The following is an 18,173-nucleotide window of genomic DNA, read 5'->3' as shown; positions in this document are numbered from 1 at the left end:
AAAAAATTCTACTAATCGAATATTTCCAGTTAAATGAAGTCGGATTATCAGATTTTCTTATTAAAATGTAAAAAATGAAAATATTAATTAAAGCAATGTTTGCAATAATTTTTAGCAAATTTTTCCCTTAATCGAATTTTTACTGTCAGGAAAGCATTAGTTATCAGCAAATGTTTTATTTTACCTATAAAAGTGAATTATTGCTTAACACATACTGCACGAGCATATTTTCGTAATTATAGGCTGAGAAACCAATTTACAGAGCTAAAACGTTACTAAATATTAAATTAGCTTACCTTGATATACTTCGAATTTTTTAAATAGAGAACAAGGCTAAAAGTAAAAAGGTAGTAGCAAACAGCATTTATTTTGAATTTAAAGGATAACAATGTGCCAGTAAAGAAAATTTGAGAAGCATGCTTAAATAATCGTTCCTCCAAAGTAGTAGCATGGTAGTGTATGAATCAAATACGTAAACGTGAGAACTGTATTATTTCCGCTTTTCCAATTCTAGCCTACGGCGATTTGAAAATGCATAATGCGTCTAAATTGACTATAAGGAAACGCTTGCATTTTTTTCAGTTTGTTTCAAAAAAGAGATCATATTATCCATGTTTCTGTTAGAAAGAGAAAGCCCTTACTAAATACTTCGCAAGAGCATGGACTTAAGAAATACATCTCGTTTCTTAAGGGTTTTCTTCTTGTTTTTTGCTTGTGCTTTAGGAAATAATGTTACTCATCATAGCAGAAAGAAAAGAAGTTTACGTAAGTAGTTAATTGATGCCAGTAAATGTATACTAATATTTTGTTACCAATATGTATTTTGTTACCATACTAAAAATTTTGTTACCAATATGCTTAAATATATATTACGATTAATACTTTAGTTATAATCTTATCTCTAGGGGATAAAGAAGGTTAAATTAGAGAGTTTCCCTTATTTTGCATAACTATATAATTTTGAGTGCCTTTCCTGAACCTTCCATTTTCCCCTCGCATGCAAATTTAAAGTTAAGTGAAATCAGCATAAAGTCAGGCGAATCTTGCAGTTTATTTAGCGCGTGATTTTGTTAGCCAGCACGCTTTTCTAGTTTGTCCTTGCTGTTACGCTCAGTTTCTGATATTCCTTTTGGCAATTTAATAAGCACACTGCGGGGGGGGGGAAATAACATGATATGTTTCAGATTTTAAATTACGTTCAAAGGTTCGTTTTTTTAACGTTTTTGTATTACCTTTATTTATTAAATTTCATGTTCTTTGCACTTAAACCATAAAATTCAGTTCAATAGCAATGTCGCAAAATAATTTTAAAATGACCTATCTTTAGAATTTCCGATACACAGTTCGACGTGCTGGAGATAAAAAGTTTTTTCGCCCCCGTAGTTTGTGTGATTATGGCAAAGCCTCGTGGGCTATCTGCCTAAGGGGAGGGATGCCTTCGTGGAGGACTTTCTAAGGGAAACTGGCTCGTATACATGTTACACATGGGCAAAACCACGAAAACGCCCATGCAGCCAGCCCGTTCGCGGGATTCGAAACTCGGACCGAACTACCAGTGTTCAGCGACTTTACCGCTCGGCCGCTGGTGGGCCCTTTCGCCCCGTAGAGTTTTGCCATTGCTCGCTTTTGAATCGTTGAGTTTGTTACTCAAAAATTCGTTTTAAAAGTTTTAAAAAATATGAAATCGATGTAAAACGAATTCCAAATTTCAAATTTGGGATTTCAGATGCCCATATTCACAGTAGGATTACGTCACTCAAAATTCGTGGCTCTAAGTACCGTTGTTTTATCACAATGCGAGAAATATGCATACATTTCTGTTTTAGTTTTCATTATTTAATTTCTTCAAACATAATGCAGGACTCTAACATTTGGTGGCAAAAGTTGGAAAAGAGACATTTATAGTGATTCAACGCAAAATCGCAAAACGAAAACAATAGTCCTTTAGGGACAAAGCCCAAAGCCCCTTTGGACTAAAAAAAAGGGGGGGAGTTCTATATCTCCAGTTCTACTGGGCCGATTGACGAAATTCAACCCGCGTTTTTAATGTTTCGAAAGTGCGACTTAGAATATGCATTAGATTTATATATATAGTATTGTTCTAATATAGGTATTTTGACACAAAAATCGGACCTTTTTCTGAAATGACATGCCACCTTTTTTTCCCATATTTTGAATGTACCACTCAAATTACGTCAAACTACCAAGTTTTGTAAAAACTCGCACAAGTAGTTTATAAAAAATTAGCTCTTAAATTTTTAGCTCCTCAATGTAAATTGAGTTTGGCATATATTTATTCACTCTCTTTTTTTTATTAAGCTTATTTGATTCTTTCTTGCACATTTGGAAATGCAGGTCCATTAAAAAAAAAAAAAGTTAATTTTTATGATTTATTCTTAAAATTTATATTTTAAAATAATTTTTATACATTTTTCTAAAAATAATTTTGAATTATAATCTGTACAATTTTTACCATTATCTTAAAGTAGACGTATTTCTAAGCATACCTGTAAAAACTTACAGTTTTTTATTCAAAATTTCCGAAGATATACGTGAATTTATATAATGGCGCGTTTTGAAATTTAGCATATTTATTGATTGCAATAAAACATCATATGTGGTTTAGACTGTTAAAATGATTTGAAAGTAGGAATGATGTGATTCCCCCCCCCCACCATGCACAATGTAAAAAGGAAGGAAAGAGGTGCCTTTTTTTTCCGCTCTGGCATAATGGTGTGTGTATGTGATTCTGGTAAAGCCTCGAGGGCTATCTGCCCAAAGGTAGGGATGCCTTCGTGGAGGACTTTCTGAGGGAAACTGGCTCGTATACACGTCATACAGGGGGAAAACCACGAAAACGCTCATGGAGCCAGCCTGCTCGCAGGATTCGAACCTCGGACCGAACTATCAGTGTTCAGCGACTTTACCGCTCGGCCGCTGGTGGAAAGGAAAATTAATATATATTTAGAAGTCGCCAAGTGAATTATTCTTGGCGGAAACTGACAAAAATTGTGCCAAAATAAAATTTTGAATTTCTCCTTAAATTTTGCACCGAATTTTACAAAATTTAATATCTAGTCATAATTTGAGTCGTAAAATCGAAGTATGGAAAAAACTGTTACGTCATTTCAGAAAAATTCCGATTTTGTGTCAAAATACCTATGTTAGAACAATGCCATATATAAATCTAATATAAATCCGAAGTCTCGCTTTCGAGGCATGAAAAACGCAATTTGAATTTTGTCAATCGTTCCAGTAGAACGGGAGATATAGAACTGTCCCCCTTTTTTCACAATGTGCATCGCCGGATATGTTGTTGAGTCAGCCTAGTTAGCCTTGAATTAAATTGTTAGTCCCCCTCTATTCTTTATCTTTGACATTACTGTTCAACTAGTCTTATGTTCTATCTCAAGTCATCGGTGTTATTGTAAGCACAATGTTCGTGCATTTGTGTTAAGATTTTGACAAATAATAAAAAGCTATTTTACCCTTCTTCTGTGCTGGTATTCTTTTACGCCTGGGCGAGAAGTTGGCAAGTTCCTTAGTGAGATATAGTGGTATTTATGAAAGCAAAGAGAGTTAGATCTTGCAAAGTATCCTGTTTAATATATTTTGAAAAAAAAAAAAAAAAAAAAAAATCTGAACTCTTTCAGATTTTATATTACACCTAAAGGGGCGTTTTTTTTTAACGTTTTGTTGGTTACCTTTATGTATTAAATATCATCTTCGCACTTAAACCATAAAACTGAATTCAACAAAAATATCACAAAATATTTAAAAAGAGCATATCTTTAGAACTTCCGATACACAGTCTCTCGCCCTAGAGATAAAAATGCTTTTTTTTGTTTCTTTCGTACAGTGTTGTCATTGCTCGGGTTTTGAAATCCTTGTGTTTGTTAATCAAGAATTCGTTAAAGTATTAAAAATATGAAATGGATAATAAAAAAAAATTCCAAATTTGGGCTTTCAGATGCCTATATTCGAGTGGAGGATTACGTTATTCAAAATTTGTTGTCTCTAGACACCATTGCGTTTTCACAGTGAAAAAAAAAAAAAAAAAAAAAAAAAAAAAAAAAAAAAAAAAAAAAAACATGTTCACTTTCATGCAGATTCTTCATTATTTAATTTCTTTAAATATATTGCAGGGCTCTAATATTTGGTGGCAACAATTTGAAAAGGGAGAGACTATTTTATAGCGGACGACGCAGAATGTCAAAACTAAATTACTAGCCCTTCTGGGCCAATTTTATCTTTGGATTAAAAAGGCAGCTTGATTTTCAGAAATGAAGCATTTCAGCATTACTAGAAATGTTTAAAAGTAGTTGGTGTAAGTTCTTTAAATTATATTTTAATATGCTAATACAGTGACGGCAAACCTTTTGAACTCGCCATATCGATATTGGGGAAAAACCTAGCTTAACTCTGTTGCCGTGTCGCATGTCAAATCATCCGTCCGCCGAGAATGCGTTAAAATGCACATGAGGTAAGCGCAGCCCACTTTGAAAATGCCGAGGTTGTTGTAAGAGAAAAATATATCTAATATTGTAAGAGACAAATATATGTGTTCTGAGAGTAAACAGCATAAAACCTGCTTACTTTTGTACCTTCGAACCTGCATTAAAATACTACAATGTTTTTTTTTTTAAATTGAAAATTTATGGACTAGTGTAAAAAAAATTAAGAATTAAAAATAATAATGGGGTAAACTAAAAGCGAATTGTGGGTTTTTATTTAGTTTTTATAGATTCATTTCAAATATACATATTCAGTTCATATGATAATTTAACATAATACTAAAAATATAATAATAATTTGAGTTCTTATAATTTTAAAGAAGACTGTATATTTATTCAGCCGTTTTAGTATTTGGGCCAAATACTGAAAACTTGTGTTTCATGATTGAAACTGTTTGACTAAAAATTATCGAAAAAAATCACCGGATTTTGTATTTTGTGATACATCATGCATGCTTTAAATGATGCGATTTAAATTTTAAAAATATTCATGCGCAGTTTTACGCTTTGCGATTGCTCGCTTTACGCCAGTTTGCTTTTACGGAAGATCATCATTATTAATTCTTTCTGTTAACTAGGGTACAAAATATTAAGATTTCCCCTGTTATTAAAAACGGCGAAACGCGATGATATCTTTCAGCGTTTTTTTTATGATATTCTTGGAAAAAAATATCACTTTAAGTGTGGATGACATGGATCAGGGAAGATTTGCAGGATGTTTAATTGTCCAGGCAAAAATGTACTATAAAAGATTAATTAGTCCAACTTTAAAGTCTAGATCATAACCAAGTCTGTCACCTCGTGTTATTTTCTGGACAGTAAAGTTGTGGTGAATATGCCACGTGTTTTGAAGACGAAATTGATTCGTATTCCTTAGTCGTTCTACCCACCAGTGACAGAATGCATAAAATTAAACAGAGGATCAACCTGGATCTAAATTCAGCACTCAGCCAATTCACTGGATATAACTCCTAGTGAATCGGCTAAGTACATAGGTGTTTAAGCGATTTTTCCAATGTGTAGCTTAAATACAAGATTGTTTCCCAAGAAATTTCTCCACTATGACATCTCTGCTCTTAGGTAAGTTCTTGAGTGTTTTTTTCTTTACTATTTTTAAAACATTCCATTTCCCTCCATATCTGAATTTATTACAAGGAAGTAGATTATTTCTTAAGGGAAAGAAAGGTATTTGAACGCTAGCTACATTTTTTTTTCTAGAAGCTCTTTAAGAAGAATTTTTTTTTCCTTCAATACTCAAATTTACACCCAAGCAAAATTTTCAGACACTTAGGAGACCGGCTTCTCGGGTAAATCTTGAATTTCTAACATTCAGATATTTTATCTCCTTAATCATAAAATATCTTTCAAAATACTTTTATGAACACTGATGAGCTTGCATTTTAACAGATGGGGAAAATAGTAAGATAACCAGTAAATTCCACGAAGAAGTATATGTAATGCTATTATTTGCTGCTTTAATGCATCAACTAACAAAATTATTTTTTAATCTTATTTAGTACTTCCCTTCAAAACTGTTTGCTACGGTGAGCTAGGATGTTTCTCCAATGGACCGCCGTTTTTTAATCCTATATGGCGCCCGATCAGTTTGCTTCCCTTGCCTCCAGCGCTGCTAGCGACTTATTTCTTACTCTATACTAGAAGAAACAGAGAAGAAGCTTACGGGTTCTCGGCATTTAATATGGAAAATATTTTGAATTCTCCTTTTAATTCAAGTGCATGCACAAAGATTATTATCCACGGGTGGCTGGACTCGATTTCGCTTACCGGCTGGACGCAGGTGAGTTTTCCTACAAAATGAAGCTCTAAATTTTGCTTCATTTAATAATAAATTATTTTAAATTTTGTTAAAATTTGGGAAGATTTTTTTAAATTATATCAGCCATGTGGATAGGTAAATTAATTAGTAAAATGTAGGAAAAAAAAAAAAAGAAAATTATTGAAACTTTTAAATTAAAAATCTAGAAAAAATAATCGGGGATTTACACTAACAAATTAACTAATTCAGTTAGGTAGAACTACAGCATTTTCTATCGATTTGTTTACTCTCTACTGAAATTTCCATTTATTTTCTTTTATACAGGATGATACTAAATTGTTTTTACAAACTAAGAGAGGTGATAGTACCCATCCAGATGAGCAATAATTACCATAGAGCATAGGGTCGCGTTCCACTCCGAGAGGCAGAAATGAGGAAAGTAGAAGCGCATCGAGGAAGAACAAGGACCATCAAGAATTAACCGTATGCAAATTTGCACTGTGAAGAACCAGCATTTTGCTCTTAATTGGTTAGCAGAGACTGCCAATCAGATCAAACCAATGTTCTTGAAAAACGGCACAGCATCATCGCTTCAAGTATTACTTTAGTAACATCATCCGAAAATTTTCGTGAATGCTATGGCGGAGTAGACGTACGAGGAATTGGCAGATATTCACCTCACAATACGATGAAGCGAAAGGAAATGGACGCAAACCACTAAGATTATACGAACAGTGGTTTCCATTTGTCGGATTCCAAGTCATCCAATCGTTTTCAGTGTTGATCGAAGAACGCGAAAAACCAGTTCTTTTGCCATCTCAAAAAGCAACGCAGGACGTTCGCGAAATGTACGAACGGCAAAAATGGAAGAGCGATTTGTCTGCATTTTGAGCACTTTCCGTGAGTTTTTCACTAAATAATAAATCTGATTGCGGAATTTTTGGTCTTTTTCATTCGCTTTCCCAACTTCGTTGTAAGTTAAGGTTGGAATTCTAATATTCTTTTTTTCTGCTTCTCAGAGTGGAATGCGACCCTATGTTCTATGGTAATTATTGCTCATCTGGATTTGTGCTGTCACCTCTCTTAATTTGTAAAAACAATTTAGAATCGCTTTGTATATTGAAAAGACAGTAGCCTTCTGTTGTATACGTGGAACCAAAATAAATTTTCAGATGATTGATAATATGCGTACGACTTTGATATTGTCCAAGAACAAATGACATGTTATTGCTTGGCATTTGAAAATATTAATAACATTGTTCACATGATGTTATTATCCGTAGAAATAATACTGTTTTTAGATATACGGCCAAGTTTTGAGTCGCCTTGCATTTAAAAATAACAAAAACAGTATCCAAGAGAGAGAGTAACAAAGGTTGTGCAATTAAATACAAAGTCTATATGCTCTGAAATTGCTATAAGAGCAAAATTTACTGTATTTGACTTGTCTTTAAAAATCAGGATTATGAGGACACAAAATTAAAGGAAAAAGATTGCTGTCTTTTTCATTGTATTGCCACTTAAAATAAACCAGTTCTGTAATATTTTATACTTTTTTGTGATTTGATATTTCATTGGTGTATGTATTTATCTTTTATAGGAACTCAAAGAAAGGTTCTTAGACATGTATGATGATAACATCATTCTACTTGATCTTTTCCCTTATCCATCCTACAGCCAGTTTGCAACAAACACTCGTGTACTTGCTGCACAGATAACCCAACTTATTCGTTTTATCGAAGTGAGTATGAGTTCTTTATAAATTTGACTTTTTTGTGAGAAATATTTAAGCATCTAAAAGTTCTCTTGACATAAAAGTTTAATATTGTTTTTTTTTTTTACAAATCCTTTATATTTCAGTTATTTTGTTATTAGAAATCCGGTATAATCCTGATGCATTTGGACATTAAGTAACGTATGAGAGTTTTAAAGTATGATAAACTATGAGAGTTAATTTAGAAATACATTAAGAAAACTTTCCCGGATAATATTAATCTACTTTAAACAAAAGACCACAAATAAATCGCAAACAAGTCACAAATAAATGAATCCGAATTGCCTGTGCGTGCTTATAAAGCAAAGCTTCTCAAATTTTAGTTGCTTCGGGTGTTCTGGCGAACTATAAAAAGGTAATATAAATTTTGTACTGTATTTTCTGAACAGCGTAGAAGATTTATAATTGTGTTAGGCAACTCATTTGAATTTACAACGAACATCTTTAATAACTCATTTCACCTTCTCCTTCCCTATCGTTATGTAATAAACATGTCAGCTGCAAGCTTTTCTTATATTCTCGCGTGAAAAGAGATGTCTTATTTCCGCTGAATCATCTTTCTGTCGGACTGAGAGTTCATTGTGCTAATAATATGTTTCAAATACACGCTAGTATGTATTACCGAATTATCAAAACTAATTTTAATATAAGGTATTTCTCCGGCCTTCTTGGCATGCCTTCGTGGTGTGATAATCTGCACTCTGGGAGTGTATTCCAGAGGTCCGTGGTTCGATTCCCGACGAAGGCATTTGCTCATTTTTCATCTCTTCTGCTACCAAAAATACCTAATGTCTCTACAGTATTATCTATGAAAATATTCTAATTGCTTTCGATATTAAAGGAATTTAAATTATTTTCCTCTTAGCTGGTGTTAGAATTATTTAAATTTAATTAAAATATAAAACAAGTGTTTTTAAACGAGTAAGCATATGAACAGTATGCTTTTTTTATTAGCTTGAAATAATATAGTTATAGATCTTTAGTGCATCATGTTTACGCAATTACGATAGAAAGTGACACATTATGCTTATAACATAATGCTATTTTGCTCTCATATCAAAACTGACCTGCAAAATTCTATACAATTCAAATAAATGGAGTTAAGACGTTGGAGACGCTCGATTTAATCTGCAAGGAATTTACTCTGTACTGCATTACCTTAGCGCTGTAATGGGAAATGCGAGCAGACAGCAGTCGGGAGGTCTAAACTTGAATCTCGGCAAAGACCTTACTGAATTTTCATTTTTCCTAATTAAAAATAAACCTGATGACTCTATAAGATGAAATAAAGCCACAGGTCTGTTTGTATTAGTTCAGAGAAGCTTATAAGTTAGGTTAAGCGAATGGGACATGACGTGAGATGTTTTGATAAACGGGTGCTTTTCCATTATACGGGCGCCACGTAATAACACTGTTAAAATGTTTAGTAACGTGCGGAAGATAGCAATAATGTGATAAGCTAAGTCATCACGGTTTTATGAGTGAAACTGAGCCAAATATTCACGTGCTATGATTAGAAGCCTTTTTTTAGAACTGCACGAAACATAACTTGCTATGCATTATTTGACTAAAAAACACTTTTTATATAAAAAAGGAAAGAAATGGATTTCACAAATCCCAGATTTAACTAAAGATGAGAAGAAGGCAATGAAATTACTAAAGGATAAAAGAATTCTTCATAGGCGAAGATTTTGTAAAAGAGAATGTTGTGTTTTACCAAGTACAATACATCAAAATAGTGTTGCAACCTTAGATCTTCCTGAGAACAAATAGGTGCCAGATATTCCCCTTGGTTTGAACGATCGCGTCTAAATTGTTTTGCAGCTGTAAAATTTATCCACTGTTGGTACCAAGAGCTGATCTCAATTGAGTTCCGAATATGCAATTAAAAATGAACCACAATATAGTCGTCAAGTGGAACAATTATACGCAGGAGTTTTGCGCTCACGCCTTGTTATGTAGACTTAAAATTTTTGGTGGAAATAACAAAGTAGTAGAGGTTGACGAAATTCTTTTTTTAAAAGAATTTTTTTAAAGTAACTTTGGACGTGTTCTTCCTCCACAGTGGATTTTTGGAGGCATATGTAGAGAAACAAAAGAATGTTTTCTTGTAGTTGTGTCGGATCGCTAGGCTAAAATTTTACTTGGCACGACAAAAAAAAAAAAAAAAAAAAAAAAAAAAAAAAAAGTCAATAAAACAGAAGATTGTATTATTGTTTTTACAAAACAGAAGTTTTGAAAGGAGCAGGATAGAATCATCTCACAGGCAACCCCATTAGATACCATCGTAGATACATTTGTAAAACCAAACACTGGATACCATATTCAAACAGTTGAAAAAATGTGGAGGAGAGCAAAATGGCGTAATAAACGTCAACGTGGCACTTCAACGCCACCATCTTGAATCATACTTGTTAAAGTTTATGTGACGATGATTACATAAAAAACTGAAATTTTTTCCAAAATGTTGCCAGAATCTCTAAATTCGTTGCGCCTGTTCGAATTTTACTTAAAATTTTATACTTTTACAGTAATAGAAAATGTTTTATGTTTTTTCGTTGCCTCCGTGTAACAGAAAAGTACACATTGATTAATGAAATTATCTTTGGGTGCATATCAACACTTTTCATTCACGGCTATATGTATTAGCATATCATCCTCCATTCAAATGGCATTCTAAAGAGTATTGCATGTCTCCAACTCTAGAATCAGTTACGTGAGCAATATTAATGCATATCTTGAGAATGTGATACTACATTATCTGTAAACCATGTGTAAATGATTTTCTAAAACTACGAGGCCAGGAAGAAATAAACTATGTCGCTATTCCAATGATGGCTACCTTTCGTGCTAAATTAGGAAAAACCCTAGTTCAACTCTGGAGCTGTGTCACATACATAATCATCCGTCTGCCGAAAATGCACTCGAACGCACCAGAGATAAGCGCAGCATAAGGATGACGTTGAAAGACATAAATATTTTGTATCATGTAAATTTTTGTCTCCGTCGACTCTGGAAATGCTTGTTGCTTGTCATCAAAAAATGGGTGCACGAGCCATAGTTCGCCTTTTAGCTTCATACGATGGCGTCTACGATAAGGCATACAGATTGATGTCGAAGCAATAAAAACAGTTATTGCTTAGTTCATGAATTTGACGAAATTGATGTAATGCATCACTAGTGTTGTAATCATTCGTTTAACTCAGATTCACGAGTTCAATTTATTAAAGTATTCTGTTTCTTTTTCGTGAAATGCATAAAAACTGCGAATTCAGTTTGCTAAACAGATGTTCTTATACTCCAGCTACGATTTTATTAGCTAATTCCTAAGTCTAATTCTGTTGTGGGTATTGCTATGCTTGCTTTATATTGTTTTAAGTTCTAAAAACCCTTCTTTTTTGTTCTGCATCATTGAAGCACTTTATGCTGATTTTTATCACGCAGAAATTTGAGGCATTGTGAAATTTCAATCTTTATATTGGAAACTCTGGTGACGCAATTACATTAACTGCAACTGTTATACATGATCTATCTCTATTTTCGCATATCGAGAGTTCATACCACCCTGATTTATCCTGCTGAAGGTGCAAACGGAACTTTCCCTTTCCACAACTATTTTATCTTTCGAGGCAAACTTAATTTTAAAGTCGTTTTATCATCTGTGAAACCACGAACCCCTTTGTTCTAGATGTCGTGTTTATAAATTATAATAAATTTTTCTTATATTTGTATAGAAAGCATATGGATATCCCCCGGAAAAGTTTTACTTATTGGGGCATAGCTTCGGTGCTCATACAGCTGGTTATATAGGGAAAAGGATACCAAATATTGGACGAATTACAGGTAAGATATTTTTCTCATAATATTTGAATCAGTTTTTCAACATAAAATAATGATATAGATCTCTTATACTATGCCAATGAATTTTAATACATTCTTAATTAATGAATAGTGTATTTTTAATCTGGATGTGTAGAGATATAAATAAATAATTATCACTTTATTCTATAAATGATTTAAAATTGGAATTAGATAAATAATTCAGATTTAAATTCAAATTTAATTTAGATTCAGATTTAATTTAGATTTACTAGATTTAAATTTAAAATTGGAATCAGATGAGATGTCATTAAATAAGAAGAAATTTACTCTTGAGGTTATTTAATATGTTAGAAATGAAATCGGTTTTCCCATGCATAAAATGAATACGAGCCGTTTGTTCACAGAACACGTCTATGAAAGTATAACTTCTTTACTAGTATAGCGTTTCGTAGTACAACGTTTACTTTGCCATAATTAAGTCTAGGCGATAAAGGCTGTATCTTAAATTCCTTTTAATTTTTTAGAAATAAAAGTACCATTAAGACCATTTAGTAAATAAAAATACAGCTTATGTTAATTAAAATGAGCTCGTAAATGTTATTAACAAGTACGCAATTGCCATAACTTATGGAAGTGTAAGAAAATTCGCTACCATTCGCCTAAAGCTGATGCGACCTTCACAATGTTTTGCAACATAGTTAATGGATAAATATAGCACATGTCTAACATATAAATGTCAGTTTGATTTGCATCAATGTTTATTATGGTGTTGTGGAGCAAAATGGTTTCTTTCGTAATGATTTGAGTGATTAAATATGTAAAAAATTCCAAGTAATTTATTTTTAATACTAAGATTTAATAAATCTTTCATCATTTGCCAAAAGGGCTGTTATGGAATGCCATCGACCATTTACCAACTACATCAAAGCCATTTGCAAACCTAAGACCAGAACATACGATGAAACCAAACAGATACCAGAACATTTACGTGATTATGATTTTCTCTTATCTCTTTTTATAATATTTTCGTTATCTCTTTTTATAATAGCTACTGCACAGATTGACTTCTTCTTCTTCTTGTTACTTATGCTCACTTGCCTGACATCAGTGCAGGCTCACGAAATTCCTCGTGGCAAGGAGCGCTCAAGATACGCCTGTGGTTTGCAACAGACCGGGGGACGGGTTCGAGGGTCTTCCGCCCCTCTCTCCTTCCACCAAATCATACGAGAAGACCTGTGGCTCAACGCATATTTAGAGCACCGCCGTGCCCCACCGCCACTATACATTTACGAACATCCATGCCTTCTTCGGGATTCGAAACCTGGGCCCTTTGGCACCGCAGTCAGCGACGCTAACCACTATATCGGTTGGGCTTTAAAGATCGACTTACGAGAGATATGAATTCCACGACTCTTACCTCATGACACAGAAAAGTGTGGCTTAATCGAGAGTAGAGTTATGAGAAAAAGACATATTCAAACAACCTAATTTTCTCAGAGACGGATTGATATGTAAATATGAGAGCCTGAAGTTAACAATGAAATACTCTTTTGATTTTATTTAATGTTAGAAGTGACTGTAGTATCCTAGACATAAATGAACACGCCGGATGACCTTAGCTTGTCTTCACTAATGGTAAGAAGTTTATATCTGCTATAAAATAGTACTTTCAATGCGAATCCAATTTCTGGAGGCGATGGTATTTCGATTTGTGTTTGCGACTTATCTTTTATTATGTCATTCCAAAATCTCTGCTGTTTTTTAAATTGAAGAATGTATAAGTATTTTGTTACTACTAGTAGAGTGACCTTAATTAGTCTTCTGATCTCTAGTAGATGTCTTTTCACGTTGCACAATTCTAGTATATTCTGTGGAATAATTTTTGTTTCAGTACAGTGCTAATAATGGAGCCCCTGAAAGTTTATTTTCGTCATTTTATGCTCTTTTAGTTTTTTAAAAAATGGTAGCTATACTGTTCATAAAAAATGTGCTGTGATTACACCAAAGTGATCTTGAGGTAAGCCAAAAAATCCTCATTAGTAACATCGAGAGAGGGTTGCATTCCAAAAGCATAATGCTTTATATGAGACGGGACTGCAAAGGAATTGTATGTAGTGAATTTTGCCACTAAATAACGCAAATCTCTTACGAAATATCAGGTTTGAAAGTGGAAATCGAAGCAAAGTGCAGAGAGCAGACCAATATTCGAAGTGTTGTCTTCCAATGACAACATTCGATCTCACATTTCGGTAAATGCCAGACAAAACCTTTTCAAATATGGAATATAGCTGAGATGTCTTGTGTCACCGTCATATGCACTAGATTTTGTCCTCACGGATTTTCATCTTTACAGGTCATTTTCTTATGATGACACATGTTAGTTTTTGCAGAATATTTATAAAGCATGTAGATTCCTATAATTTACTATAATTTGCCAACCTCTGTATCAGTAATCACATAGTTCTCCGGAAAGTGAACAAATCGGAATTGGCTTATGAATTTTCATAGATACAGCGTTGGCTCTGAAGATCTGGAATCTATTGCAGATTTTTTTTTATTTCTTTTATTCCTTATTTTCATTTCTGATCTCAAGATTAGATGATATCAAATCTCTATGACATCACCATTTATTATTAATTTTTTTTAACTATGGAAGTTTGCATAAGCGTAAGTTATGTACTTTTATTTTGTTACTATTACATTTTTGTACAGTATTATTTCATATATACACTGACGGAAAAAAAATCCCAACAACAAGAAAATAATTATTGTAGAGTAAAGAAATTTCGGCAACGCATTTATCTAGGTAACATATTTAATCGGTAAAATTTTCAAGATCACAGGCGCAAACACGAGAAGAGCTATTTCAAATGTGAAATGCTGGTACATTAATAATCGGTGTAACCGTCAGAATTTTGAATGCAAGCATGCAAACGTGCATGCATTATGCCATACAGGTGCAGGATGTCAGTTTGTGGGATGGAGTTCCATGCTTGTTGCATTTGGTCGGTCAATACAGCGACGGTTAATGCTGCTTGTGGATGACTCTGGTATTGTCGTCTAATGAAATCCCACACATGCTAGATTAGAGAACGTGATCTAGGAGGCCAAGGCAACATGTCCACACTCTATAGAGCACGTTGGGCAACAGCAGCGGTATCAGAGTGAGCGTTATTCTGTTGGAAAACACCACCCTTGAATGCTCTTCATGAATGGCATCAGAACAGAGTGAATCACCAGACTGATGTACAAATTTGCAATCAGGGTGCGTGGGATAACCACGAGAGTGCCTCTGCTGTTATACAAAATTGTTTTCCAGATCATAACTCCAGGTCTAGGTCCAGTGTACATAGGCTGCTTGCAGGCCGACTCACCTGGCCTCCTTCGGACTAACGCACGACCATCACTAGTGCCAAAGAAGAACGTGCTTTCATCAGAAAACACAACAGATCTCCATTCCATCGTCCAATGAGCTCTAGCTTGACATCATTGATGTCGCAAATGGCTATGGTTTGGAGGGAGGGAAATGCACGCTACAGGGCGTTTGGATCGGAGCTGCCCTTCAAGTAACCGATTTGTAACAGTTCATTGTGTCACTGTGGCGAGTCTGTACTGTAGACTCATTACGATGCTCCACAGCCATACGCCAAACATAGCGGTCTTTCTACTTCAGTAGTCGGAATTCGGTATTCGTGAGCTAATACATTTCCTTGACCATTGCTGCTAACAATCATGCACAGTGGATACATTTCTGTCAAGTCTTTCTCCAGTATCGCAGAAAGAAAATATAACTTCTCGTAGCCCTATTACCGACTTCATTCCAAACTCACAAACTCAATGAGATGTTGATATGACTTCTTTATCTTCTTAAATGCATTCTGGATTGACATCAACTCATTTCATGAAATGTCAACGATAAATAATGCTTACGAACTTAACAGCGCATATGTAAAGCAAGCCTGATTTGCGTGTTCATAGAGGCGCTACTACTTGCGTCACATTTATACGCATAGCTTGAAATTTGAAAAGACGTCATCTTTCAGATGTATAAACACGCCTACCAAATTTTTCCTAGCCGAACTCTTTCTTGGTGATGGGATTTTTTTTATCCGTCACTGTATTATAAAAATTAACCATTTGTTCGTAAACGATACATGCTTTTCTTTTGCATTAGGTATGGATCCTGCAGGTCCCCTGTTTCAGTACACCGATAACGTTGTCAAGCTGGAATCTAGTGATGCACCATTCGTCGATAATATCCATACAAACCCAGGGTTAACAATTTTCGACGGTATGGAATTTCGTATGCTTTAAAGATGTTAAAACATATTTGTTATACCACTAAAAATCTGTGGATAAGAAATGAACTGCTTCATTTATACGTAGAATTTTTAAATAAATATATCGGAAGAAATTTTGGGGATTTAGAAAAATACGAGTAAATTTGCAGACAAATTATGCGTTCCGTGTTTTATATTTGCGGTGTATGAGGAATTTGTGGGATTTCAAATCTAAATGAAATTAAGTAATTTAACATAGATGTTAATGGCAGAACATTAGCACACAAACACTTACAAACTTTAACACAAACAAAAACACTAACGTAAACATTGTTATTGAGTGAAATGCAAAGGTAAATTAAAAAAAGAGCCGCCGTCTATTGTCTCTACTCGTTTGCACTATCGCAAATTGAATAACACAATGTAATAATTCTGTCATCATCACAGAATGCTATATTCTGATACTTTAAAGTATAACTTTTACTGTTATTTTCTACCACCTAGCTTGATTCATAACCAAGAAAACGACATCTGCATGTATTAATATTTAGTTAGGCGACAGACCGTGTCGCCTAACTTCCCTCCCCATTCCATTTCGATTAGTTTGTTTCGCTTCACGAAAAGCGCATGAATGAAGGCTACCTTGAACTACAGTCTTAAATGAAGTAGGATATATAAGTGCTGCGCGGTGATGATGGCACGCATTACGATCGCAAATGGGAAGATCTGGCAGAGATCTTTGAAGTCTCTAAAATTTGGGATTAGGTAATAAATAGAACGCGCCGCACGATGCTGGTCATTTCTGTTTGAAAAATTTATTAATTCAGTAAATTCTGACATATGTAATGTAACTATGCATAGATTAGCTTAAACAGGCATGCATCCTTTTAGGCAGATAGCCCTTGTGTGCTTAGTCAAATTAAACTACCACAAACCAGTGATCTCTGCCATCGCGCTAAAGTCTGATCTGGAGGTCTCGGAGAGCTTTAGCCCTGTTTAGTGCATTACTGCAAACTATTAAATAAGGTACCAAATCTTATTTAACACAATAATTTTCGATCGAAGTGCACTCCACCAGTGGCCGAGTGGTTAAAAACCCTAAGTATTGGGAGTTCGATATGGATTCCGTGCCAGGTTATATGGTTAAGTTTCATGGCTTTCACCTTGAGTAATATGAATAAGACCTAGTTACCTTCGAAACGCCTTCCACTAAAGCATTCTTTCCCCTTGACATATACCCATCGCGTGCTATGGCATATTCAAATAACTTAGCCTAACCTACAGTAGCATTACTTCGAAGAAGCACGGAAGAATCATGCCGTTTGAAGGAAATGTTGATTTGCTGGAGAAATTTCATGCAACAAAGCTTTTTAATTTTTGATGTTTAGGTTAATTCATGCATGTAACATCTATAGAGCTTTATTACATTAATAATACGATAATATTAATACATACGTTATACACATACGATAATATTAATGTAAGCTCGAAATATAAGCAAGTAATATGACTTTAATTTACGAAATGAATATAAACTTTGCAGTGTAGTAGATGCATTTTATCTTTATTAAAATTTTATCTTTTAAAACCATGATTTTTATTATAAGTATTTAATATATATAAATTTAATATTTTGTATTTACGTTATCCGTAAAATTGTTGGTCAACAAAAGGCTGTTAATTGTTAAATTCTTGAAGTGGAAATAATTAGCGTACAAGTAGCCTTTAATCCTTGTATACATCAAATGTACACATGTGTTTCTAAATTTTGTAAATTGAATTATCTGGATGATTTATCCATCTTTAGTTGCGTGCAATTGTTTATATTCTAAAACTAACTGCGTGATAACAAAATTTTCTTGAGCAATTTTTATCAGTTAAGATAAACGATTCAGATCTTATTCCTTAGCTGAAATTATTATTTAAACTTGTGGAAAGATGATGAAATATTAAAGAAGTCTCACGTTACTTACTGAATATAAAAAGAACACAGTAATGATAAGTTG

The 18,173-nt window shown here is 33.9% G+C and overlaps 1 protein-coding gene across 3 annotated transcripts in view; it reads left to right on the top strand.

Moving 5' to 3' along the window:
• Positions 1 to 626: 626 nt before the first annotated feature.
• LOC118186972 (pancreatic lipase-related protein 2-like) overlaps positions 627 to 18,173 on the top strand; it is a 49,273-nt gene continuing 31,726 nt past the window's right edge. Inside the window, exons 1-5 of one of the 3 annotated variants that reach the window (XM_035357137.2) lie at positions 627 to 765; positions 6,032 to 6,312; positions 7,892 to 8,032; positions 11,800 to 11,908; positions 16,062 to 16,178. In XM_035357137.2, coding sequence (XP_035213028.1) covers positions 660 to 765; positions 6,032 to 6,312; positions 7,892 to 8,032; positions 11,800 to 11,908; positions 16,062 to 16,178 — 754 coding nt within the window. In that variant the 5' untranslated portion in view covers positions 627 to 659. Of the gene's footprint in view, positions 766 to 6,031; positions 6,313 to 6,934; positions 7,192 to 7,891; positions 8,033 to 11,799; positions 11,909 to 16,061; positions 16,179 to 18,173 lie in introns of those variants that run through there. The other 2 variants (XM_085811461.1, XM_035357138.2) reach the window with 2 other exon arrangements.

This window comes from Stegodyphus dumicola, chromosome 2, assembly GCF_044657685.1.
Source record: "Stegodyphus dumicola isolate Sdum_Otavi_A_Nest chromosome 2, ASM4465768v1".
NCBI classification, from domain to species: Eukaryota; Metazoa; Arthropoda; class Arachnida; order Araneae; family Eresidae; genus Stegodyphus; species Stegodyphus dumicola.
Note: the sequence above shows the minus strand (reverse complement) of the source record. Positions and strands in the feature narration are given on the sequence as shown.